Here is an 11,705-nt window from a genome sequence, read left to right as displayed (position 1 = left end):
CTTAGTACCAACTCCCAGGGTGCTATGAAAATTAAATCACAAAGTATGTTATTCCCAGCACAGTGTTCTGTGACATGCTGCTGAGCACATAGTACCTACTTAATAAACATTGTATTAGTACATGCGTACAGGTTTCCCAAGTACAGATTTACTCAGACAATACTGTCTTCTGTTGTCCCTGTAAACTTTAAAAAGCCAACAAAAATATAGTATTTCAGGGTGGAAATTGGTTGTCTTTATTTGTACCAGAAGTATTTGTATTGGGACAAACGTGGTGTGTGTAAGGGATTCTTTGCCGTGCCTGCTTTCTCTTGCTAATGCTAATAATGTGTCTGGGAAAGCGCAATCAGCATTTACTGGGGATTTGTTGGAAAAGCCCATTCCTGGACCCTTTTGGATCCTGCAGAATCACATTGCATAAACAGGGCCGAGATTACCAACTGATTTATAAACTTGGGGGGTTCAGGATACATTCAGGAGAGTTTAGTTCAACCTTTGCGTCAAAGAAAGGCTGCACCGCAAAGAAAACTGCACTGCAGTTTAGTAGGAAGAGGTCAGTGCGGTTCATGCTCCCGTTACTGTAAAGAAAATTGCTGGTGTCTGATAGGGGAGGGCAGGGAAAAAGAAACTTATATTTTAATAGTTATGGAGAAGCTCGTTGTTCTCTCATTGCTGTTAAATCTTTTCAGTTATAAACAACAAAAGTGGGTGAAAGTTTTCTGCAAGCCTCTGTCTTTCTGCCCGTGGGTGTGTGTGGTGGTAGCAGGTGAGTAGGTTGTCCTTTAAAGGCATATTCTCAAGATGCAGGTTTGATATGTCCAGAGCATCGTATCTGAAAATACATTTCAGAGAAAGAAGAAGAAGAGAAAAAAAATGAGTTTTTCTCGGGTGAGCATGTCTCAGATCAAGCGTTGTGTCCACTCTGCCTTTTGGAATGCCTTGTGTTCAGAACTTGCAAATTTTTACTTCTCTACTTGTGCTGTTGATCCCTATTGAGTTTGTTTCAACTATATTTTGTTATTTTTATGATAGTCAAGGGGTTCTGAAAAAAATATTTTTTTTCTGTTTACCATAGCGTTCTATACATTCTCTTCATCTTGGGTTCTTGTATGCCATGCAGAATTCTCACCACAAATATATGACCTGCAATACTTAAAATGTTCCCATTGTAGCTGTTGAACATGAGAAGGTGTAAATACTCAATATTTCTCTTGGGGAAACACAGTTATCTTTGGATATTAGTGAAAAATGAAACATGTCATGTTGAGGTTTAGAAAATGCTCATTTATACAGGATAGCATTTATTACCCAGAAAGTTCTGAAAAAACTATTAGGAGATACTTGCTCTCCAGGGTGCTAAGGAAAGACTACTTGAAATTACTATTAAAAATTACAGAACAGGGAAGTTATCTGCACCTTCAACTTTGCATAAAACTGATGTTTCTTTATAATTAAATTTAAGCCAGGCGCGGTGGCTCAGGCTTGCAATCCCAGCACTTTGGGAGGCCGAGGCAGGCACATCACGTGAGGTCAGGAGTTCGAGGCCAGCCTGGCCAACATGGTGAAAGCCTGTCTCTACTAAAAAAAAAAAAATACAAAAATTAGCCAGGCGTGGTGGCATGCACCTGTATTTTCAGCTACTTGGGAGGTTGAGGCAGGAGAATTTCTTGAATTCAGGAGGCAGAGGTTGCAGTGAGCTGAGATTGCACCCCTGCACTCTAGCCTGTGCAACAGAGTGAGACTCTGTCTCAATAAATACATAAATAAATAAACAAAATTTATATATAATTGAATTTAGATTACAATTTACTTTTCTGAGAGGAGAGAAATACCACAGCAGTGATGTTGTGTCCTGTGTGCATCAGCACATAATAAAAATGTGTCCCGGTACAGTTGATAACAGTTTTATTCACTTGGTTCAAGATCTCTATGATATTTTTTCCACTATAGAGTTAGTTATTATTCTTTTAATTATTAAGTACACTTAGGAGATTTACTAGCTGAAGTGCATAAACCATCACATTTAATCTGGAAGCTGTCCTTTCTGTTTAGATGTCTTTTTATATATTTGTCTTTTAAAACTGAAGGCTCTTATCTTTATTTACAGGTGAGAGAAACTGGGAAAAACCGAGACTCTGCCACTTAGTGGATGTTTGACAAACTATTCTTACTAGGCTAGAAACATTGGTGAGCTTGCTAAAAATTCAGAAATTCAGACTTTATCTCAAATAGTCTGAAACAAAATCTCACAACACGATCTTTAGTTTATTGCACATATTAAGAATTGAGAGGTACCTTCCAACTCATCATGACTGCTCTGAGAAATATACACAACTTATTCTGTATTATGTAAATATAACACTCAAAAATAAACATGTTCGAGGGGGTGAGGTGGCTCACGCATGCCATCCCAGCACTTTGGGAGGCCAAAGTGGGTGGATCACCTGAGGTCAGGAGTTCAAGGCCTGCCTGGCCAACATGGAGAAATCCTATCTCTATTAAAAATACAAAAATTAGACAGGCATGGTGGCTTATGCATGTAGACTCTGCTACATGGGAGGCTGAGGCAGGCGAATTGCTGGAACTCGGGAGGCGGAGGTTGCAGTGAGCCAACATCACACCACTGCACTCCAGCTTGGGCAACAGAGGGAGACTCGGTTTGAAATAAAAGAAAAAACAAAAAAAAAGAAGAAAAGAAAAAAAAAGAGAGACATGTCCATATTGATGCCCTTAATTTTATAATTTATTGTCCGGAAAAGTATCAAATCCACCATCGTATTGTGGATCTTATGCTATCCTCTTTTCTCAGAGTTAGATAATACTTCAGTGTTAAAAATTATCTTATTGAATAATTTTAGTCACTAAGTGAGAACCGCTTCTTTTTACTCTCTTTTTAAACTTGAATCAAATAAAAATCTCTGCCTATGGCCACCGGGTGTTTGTGTGTTCATGTTTTTTGTTTTGTTTTGTTTTGTTGTTTGTGGTTTTTTTTGTTTCAGGGACTGTTGACATTCAGAGATGTGGCTATCGAGTTCTCTCTGGGGGAATGGCAATGCCTGGATCGTGCTCAGCAGAATTTGTATAGAGATGTGATGTTAGAGAACTACAAAAACCTGGTCTCCCTGGGTGAGGGTAACTTCAATACACCATTCCTAATATATTGCCTTTCTCTCTTTTCTAAGATGATTTTGGTAATTTCTGCTTTGCATGAATGAATTTTAGCTCTCCGATTTTAAGAAAATCTTGTGGATTCATTGGTGTAGAACAAATTCTTCAGGATGTTTTATCTTGACCTAAACTTTTCCCTTCCCCGAGCTTATGTATCTTTTGCTCTAGGTTAGTGGCAATTCCAAAAGTCTCATGGCATAAAATAGCATTGCCCATGCCTTAGAATTCAGTTGCCACCATCAATTTTTGATTCAGTATTACTGAGTAGTGAAATTAAGGACCTATAAATTTAAAATAATTTCTAAATATTTAGAAAATTCTGTTATGAATCAATGTTAATTTTCTAGAACTTTCTATTATATCCTCTTTACTAAGCATAAGACTAATTTGGTAATTAAAGAATTCAGCCAGATTTATGTTACTTTTTTTCTGAATAAAACAGGTATTGCTGTCTCTAAGTCAGACTTGATCACCCATCTAGAGCAAAATAAAGAGCCCCGGAATATAAAGAAAAATGAGATGTTAGCCAAACACCCAGGTAGGTGATAGCAAATTAAGTAGATGAGACAGATGAGAGGTACACAAGTTAAGAAAGCATCCATTCCTTAAAATGTAGTCTGGGGAGCTGTGCTTCGATGGAAAGAGTTTCTGGGAAGCCTGAGTCATTTTTTTCTATTGCTCTCACACAGGGACACCTGTTGCAAGATTTAGGAGGATGAAAGACACCTCGGGTTTAAAACAGGAGAATCTTTTATTGAGTGCAGACCGAGCAGACTCACATCCAAAGACTGGGCCCGGAACAAAGACAGCACTTGACTTTTATACACACTTCACAAGGAGGGTGGGCTAGCTTGAAGCAAGCTTACAGTGGTGTGAAAGCAGGGATACAGAAGCAGGACAAAGACAGTTAATCAAATTGTAACAGCTTCATAACTCAGGATTGCGCATAACTGTTGCCAGGCAACCCAGATGTCCGTTGTCTAGGTTTGCCTAGGCACAGGCTTATCCCATAACCTTCACTATGGTGCCTAGACAGCTGTGGTTCAGGCCTGCTCAGGCTTCTCATGACCTTCACTGTACTTCTTAGGTAAAACAGAATACTTGAAGTTACTAGTTACAGAGACTAAGAATCTATAAACGGGCGGGCGCGGTGGCTCAAGCCTGTAATCCCAGCACTTTGGGAGGCCGAGACGGGCAGATCACGAGGTCAGGAGATCAAGACCATCCAGGCTAACACGGTGAAACCCCGACTCTACTAAAAAATACAAAAAAAAAACTAGCCGGGCAAGGTGGCGGGCGCCTGTAGTCCTAGCTACTTGGGAGGCTGAGGCAGGAGAATGGCGTAAACTCGGGCGGCGGAGCTTGCAGTGAGCTGAGATCCGGCCACTGCACTCCAGCTTGGGCGACAGAGCGAGACTCCGTCTCAAAAAAAAAAAAAGAATCTATAAACTTATACTATAAAACAAAGGAAAATTTGATTTTCTTCTCCCAATGTTGATAGAGTACTGGGCGAGTCTCCAGAGCACATTAGATAATATTATCAAGACTTTTCCTGGGTCTGGGCTGTGCCTATTGCTGCCTCTGGGACAAGTCAGTCTAATATAGGAAAGCTTATTTCTCTTTCTTTTTTATTTTATTTTTCTTTAATTTCCCGCCTCACACCTTCTGCCCCATGCTGTTAAATTCTCTAAGGATTCTACTTTCGCTTCAGTAATCTTTCTTCAAGTTTACAGTATGAGCCAAAGTTTTCTTTATGGCTTATCAGGGACTGCACAAACTGACTGCTTCGCCATTACTTTTGGGGACACACTAATATCTGCATATTTTTGAGAAACTCTATGTTAAACCACTTTTAAAATTCTTTTTTTGCATCATGTCTAAAATGTGTGAGAACAGTAGTTTCTGTTTCATTGGTGGTTGTCCATTTTTCTGCACATGCCATTCTGTTTTTATTACCATAGCCTTGAGATATAACTTAAAGTTTTTTTTACAATTTTTAAATTTTTATATCTGTATGTATTTATTTATCTAGAGGCTGGGTTATGATACTTGCTATGTGGGCATATGCAAGCGGGGTACCTCTTATGTCTTCATTTTACTGTGCTGCATATTTTAGATATAGATTTACACATGGTATTGCTGGATTATGTGATAATTTCATTTTTATTTATTTGAAGAGCATGATTTTTTTATGATGGGTGCACCTTTTTTTCTCATCAACAACTTACATAGGTTTCAATTTCTTTACATCATGAACATAGTTGGTGTTTTAAAAAATTTATAGTGGTCATCCTAATTGATATAAGGTAGTTTTGTTTTGTATTGTGATTTTGTTTTGCATTTTTCTATAAATTATCAATTTTGTGCAACTTTTCAAATGCTTCTTTTCATTTGTATATCTTTTTTAATTAAAACTTAATCATTTGTCCATTTTTTTTTTTTTTTTTTTTTGAGATTGAGTTTCACTCTTGTTGCCCAGGCTGGAGTGCAATGGCATGATTTTGGCTCATGGCAACCTCTGCCTCCTGGATTAAAATGATTCTCCTGCCTTGGCCTCCTGAGTAGCTGGGATCAGGGATGTGCCACCATGTACAGCTAATTTTGTATTTTTAGTAAAGATGGGTTTCACATGTTGGTCAGGCTAGTCTCAAATTCCTGACCTCAGGTGCTCTGCCCACTTCAGTCTCCCAAAGTTCTGGGATTACATGCATGAGCCACGTCACCCATTTCTAAATCAAGTAATTAATTTTTCTTGTCTAGCTCTAGGAGTTGTTTATATATTCTCAATATTAAGTCTTATTACATGTGATTTTCAAATATTGTCACCCATTTCTTGGGTGATACTGTCACTCTATTAAATGTTTTATTTGCAGAAATTTTGAAGTTTAGCCCAGTTAAATTTTTCTGTTCTTCTCTTTGTTGCTCAAGCATTTAATGGCATATCTAAGAAAATGGTGCCAAGACCAATGTCATGTCTTTCCATTGTATTTTTTTTTTAGTTAAAGTATTTTGTTTAAAATATTTTTTGTATATGATGCAATTAAAGCATCCAACTTCATTGTTTCAATGTAGATATCCAGTTTTCAACATTATCTGTTGAAGGGATTATATTTTCTCCATTGTCTGCTCATGACAACCTTGAGGCAGATTATTTGGTCATACACAGAAGAGTTCAATTGCTGGGCTCCCTGTTTTGTTCTGTCATGTCTTTATCTGTCTTTGTGTGAGTACCACATAGTTATTGTTATTGCAGCTTTTTATTATGATTTGAAATTATGAAGTATATTGCCTCTGTGTTTTTCATGTGTGTTTCTCTAGATATAGTTCATAATAAAATTTAAAAATTTTAAACAATATTCCAGGAATAAATATATTTTTGGAATTTTGATACAGATTATATTAAATTAGTTCACCACTTCAGGTCATATTGACATCTTAACAAGTTGTCACTTAAATATGTTGACCCTTGAGCAAAAATATTAAATTAAATTATTTGACCCTGTGCAAGAATACAGTGAAGAGTGTGTTTATTTCCATACATTTTTGATTTGCCAGTATTACTTCTTTCTTTTTAGTTTTTTTCAGTTTTGGCTAGAAAACATATACTGTATGATTTTGCTCTTCTTAAAGTTTTTTTTGACACAGGGTTTCTCACTCTGTTGCCCAGACTGTGGTGCAGTAGCACAATCTTGGCTCATCGTAGCCTGAACCACCTGGACTCAAGTAATCCTTTTACCTTGGCCTCCTGAGTGGCTGGCACTACAGACATACCCCACCATGCCCAGCTAATTTTTAATTATTTGTAGAAACAGGGTCTCACTGTGTTCCCAGGGCTAGTATCAAACTTCTTGCCCCAAGTGATCCTTCCACCTTGGCCTCCCAACGTGCTGGGATTACACCTGGAGCCACTGCCCCCAGCTGATCTTTTGAAATTTACTAGGTCTTATGTGTTCTGACAGAATACACCAGGTGCAAATAAGAATATTGTGTATCCAATTGCTTTTCATTGGAGCGTTCTGTGTACATGTCTGTTTAGCCTATTTGGTTTGTGATATGGTGTAGATGCCCTCCAAATCTCATGTAGAAATATAATCTCCATTGTTGAATGTGGGGCCTAATGAGAGCTGTTTGCATCATGGAGACAAATCCCTCATGAATGACTTGGTACAATCCCCTTGGTAGTCATAGAGTTCTCACTCTATTAATCCACATGAGAGCTGGTTGTTTAAAGGAACCTAGCTCCTCCACCTCACACGTGCATCATCTTTCACCATGTGACATGTTTGGTTCTTTTTTGCCTTCCGCTATAATTTTAAGCTTCCTCATATCCTCACCAGAAGCAGATGCTGGTATATACTTCTTGTACAGTCTACTGAATTGTGAACCAAAGAAATCTTTTTCTGTATCAGTTATCCAGTCTGAGGTTATTTTCTATAGCAATGCAAAATGAATTCATACACAATATAATGTTCTTCAGGTTTTCTGTTTTTTTTAATTGATTATTTTAATTTTTTCTTTATTGAAATTGAGGTATTAATGTTTATAATTTTTGTTGCTATTTTATTTCTTGCTTCATTTCTGTCAATATTTGCTTGACATATTTTGAAGCCCTGATGTTATATATGCACATATATATAGATAGACATAATAGTTATAGATTCCTAGCAAATTGACTCATTTTACCATTATATAATATCAATCTGTCTCATGCTAGTAATTGACTCATTTTCTTTTGTGTGTCTATAAATATTTTTTCTTTGTGCTACATTGGAGATTTTATAAAACCTCTTAATGTTATAACAGTGTATTTTAATCTGGTAAAAAAAAAAAATGACTTCAGTTGCATAGAACAATTTGTCCTCATTGTATCTACCCTATACTTCTTACTGATGTTGCAAATTATATATTTGTATATTTTATGATTGTTTTTATGCTTATATATTTCAAATTTTAAATACTAACAGTGTTTTCTGCACGATCACAATAATGACACAGAATTTTACTTTTTTGTATATGCATATGTTTTTCAGAAAGTTACGTATTTTCATATGATTATATATTTTTTCATCATATTATTTTAAGTGGAAAGACCTCTTTTCAGCATTTTATTTAGGGCACATGTAGTGTTTATATGCTTCTCCAGCATTTGTTTGTTCTGGAATATCTTCATTGTTTATTTTGTAGTACATTTACATTTTTGCTGGTTATATTATTCTCACCATGAAGATTTTTTTCAGCACTTTGACCATTTTACACAGTTCTTTTCTGACCCGCAAGGTTTCTGTTGACAAATTCATTGGTTGTCTTGGAGGACTATGCTTATAAATAATACCTCACTTTTATCTTGCAGCTCCCAAGATTATCTTATGGTTTGTGACTTTTCAAACTTTGCTTAAATATGTGTTATGGATCTTTTTGTGTATATCCTAGTTTGTTTAGCTTCTTCATTTTTTTATATTACTTTTTTTTCCGACTTTTAAATTTTTTCAGTTATTCTTTTTTACCTCCACAATTGTTTATTTTTATTATTCCAAACTTTTTGTTGATATTCTTATTTTTCTGATTTTATTTTGGTGTCTGGTTTTCCATTTTTCTCATTGAGCATAATATGGATTATCTTAAATTTTAAAAATTAATACATATCTTTATTTTTATAGTTGCTTTTTCACAATTTTTGAGTTTTTTGATTAGACCATGTTGCCCAAATATTTTGTATACATTGTAATCTTTGGTTGAGATTTAGACACTAACATAAAACTACCTTTCACGATCTTTATAATACGGCTCTTTCCTGGCATAGCCTGAAACCAATTGTCTTGGGCAAAGATTCTGGGAGTCTCACGACCATGTTCTTAGGATGTGTCTTGTCTGCAATTTTGTACTTATTTTTCAGTTGAAAGACTTCTTCATATTTCCTCTTACTGGTCAGTAACTACTTTCTACACCTATTGTCTGTCCATGGTACTGCAGTCTTTCTGCTGTTGTAACATTCACTTTTTATCTCAAAAGAATTAAATCTGTCATTAAAGACACCATGTTCTTCTGTTGGGGATGAGGAAGGGCTGTGTTGAGTAAATGTAGCAGACTTTTCTATCTATAAAGCTCTTGACATTGTGCTCACATGGTGCACACACTTTCTAAATTTCTAACAAAGGTATTTTGATTACTATGATTCTGTTACATTTATACATCTATGAAGGAATTATGGCCTGTGATGTTTTGATATGCCATTTTGCTAATGTACCATATATAATTTTATATATTCAATTTGTAAAGTATATTTATCTGAGTCCAGTAAGTAGAGTAATTTGTGATTTTTATGTCTTTCAGTTATGTGTTCTCATTGCACCCAAGACCTTCAGCCACAGCAGGGCATAAAAGATTCACTCCAAAAAGTAATACCAAGAACATATGAAAAATGTGGAAATGAGAATTTACAATTTAAAAAATGCTGTAAAAGTGTGGGTGAGTGTGAGGTGCACAAAGGAGGTTATAATGATGTTAACCAATGTTTGTCAATTACCCAAAACAAAATATTTCAGACTCATAAATATGTCAAAGTCTTTGGTAAATTTTCAAATTCCAGTAAGCATAAGACAGGACATACTGGAAAGAATCATTTCAAATGTAAAAAATGTGGCAAATCATTTTGCATGCTTTCACACCTAAATCAACATCAGGTAATTCATACTAGGGAGAAGTCTTACAAATGTGAAGAATGTGGCAAATCCTTTAACTGCTCCTCATACTGTACTAAACATAAAAGAATTCATATTGGAGAGAAACCCTACAGATGTCAGGAATGTGGCAAAGCCTTTCGCTGGTCCTCAAGCCTTAGTAGACATAAGAGAATTCATACTGGAGAGAAACCCTTCACATGTGAAGGATGTGGCCAAGCCTTTAGCCGGTCCTCAGCCCTTAAGAAACATACCCAATTTCATACTGGAGGGAAACCCTACACATGTGAAGAATGTGGCAAAGCCTTTAGGCGCTCCTCAGCACTTACTAACCACAAGAGAATTCATACTGGAGAGAGACCCTACAAATGTGAAGAATGTGGCAAAGCCTTTACCTTTTCCTCAGCCCTCACTAACCACAAGAGAATTCATACTAGAGAGAGACCCTACATATGTGAAGAATGCGGCAAAGCCTTTAACTGCTCCTCCAGCCTCATGCAACATAAGAGAATTCATACCGGAGAGAAACCCTACACATGTGAAGAATGTGGCAAAGCCTTTAGGTGCTCCTCAGCCCTTACTAACCACAAGAGAATTCATACTGGAGAGAGACCCTACAAATGTGAAGAATGTGGCAAAGCCTTTAGCTTTTCCTCAGCCCTCACTGACCACAAGAGAATTCATACTGGAGAGAGACCCTACACATGTGAAGAATGTGGCAAAGCCTTTAACTGCGCCTCAACCCTTAAGAAGCATAAGAGAATTCACACTGGAGAGAAACCCTACAAATGTGAAGAATGTGGCAGAGCTTTTACATGGCATTCAAGTTTTGCTATACATAGGATACGTCACACTGGAGAGAAACCCCACAAATGTGAATAATGTGACAAAGTCCACCCTCAGGCCTTATAATACATAAAATAATTTATACTAAAAAAAAAGCACTAAGATGTGTATAAGAGACAGCCCTCAGGCCTTATAATACATAAAATAATTTATACTGAAAAACACTACAAGCGTAGAGAATGTGGTCAGGCCTTTAACCAGTTCCAAACCTTAATTGAACATATGAGAATTCATATTGGATGAAAATCTTATAAATGTAAGTAAGTAAGAAACCCTTTGACTAATGCTTAAACTTAATAAACCTAAGAGAATTTATTGAAGAAAGAATTTTTTTGAGATGGAGTCTCACTTTGTCACCCAGGCTGGAGTGCAGTGGCATGATCTCACCTCACTGCACACTCTTCCCTCCGGGTTCAAGTGATTCTCCTGCCTCAGCCTCCTGAGTATCTGGGATTACAGGCGCCCACCACCACACTGGCTGATTTTTTATTTTTAGTAGAGACGGGGTTTTGCCATGTTGGCCAACCTGGTCTCGAACTCCTGACCTCAGGTGATCCATCTGCCTCAGCCTCCCAAAGCCTAAGAGAATTTATATTAGACCCTAGAAAGGTAAAAAATGTGACAAAACCTTTAAGCACACTCAGGCCTTACACAATATCTTATAATTCATTCTAGAGAGAAACCCTACAAAAGCAAAGAATGTGGTAAAGCTTTTAACTAGTGTTGAACCCTTATTATACATAAGATAATACTGAAGAGAAACCCTACAATAAGGAATATGGCAGTGTCATTAAAAAGTCCTCAAACCTGAACAAATGTAAGGTAATTGATACTGGAGAGAACCACTGCAATTGTAGAAAAAAATGTGGCAAAGCCTTTAACTGGTTCTCCATCCTAATTAATTTAAAAATTTTATACTGGAGAGAAACTCCACATACATAAAAAATGTGACAGAGCATTTAACCACACCTCAAACTTTTCTAAAAAAGAGAAATCATGCTGGTGAGAAACTCC

At 36.6% G+C, this 11,705-nt stretch overlaps 1 protein-coding gene across 1 annotated transcript in view; it reads left to right on the top strand.

Moving 5' to 3' along the window:
• The window catches only part of LOC105532380 (zinc finger protein 716-like), a 32,882-nt gene extending 22,155 nt beyond the window's left edge, over positions 1 to 10,727 (top strand). The window contains exons 6-8 of the mRNA XM_011970555.1: positions 3,000 to 3,126; positions 3,611 to 3,706; positions 9,499 to 10,727. Coding sequence (XP_011825945.1) covers positions 3,000 to 3,126; positions 3,611 to 3,706; positions 9,499 to 10,727 — 1,452 coding nt within the window. The remainder of the gene's footprint in view (positions 1 to 2,999; positions 3,127 to 3,610; positions 3,707 to 9,498) is intronic.
• Positions 10,728 to 11,705: the final 978 nt, after the last annotated feature.

The sequence above is a fragment of the Mandrillus leucophaeus genome, unplaced genomic scaffold, assembly GCF_000951045.1.
Source record: "Mandrillus leucophaeus isolate KB7577 unplaced genomic scaffold, Mleu.le_1.0 Scaffold954, whole genome shotgun sequence".
Taxonomy (NCBI): domain Eukaryota; kingdom Metazoa; phylum Chordata; class Mammalia; order Primates; family Cercopithecidae; genus Mandrillus; species Mandrillus leucophaeus.
The sequence above is the reverse complement of the archived record's forward strand: the minus strand, read 5'-3'. Positions and strand labels throughout refer to the sequence as shown.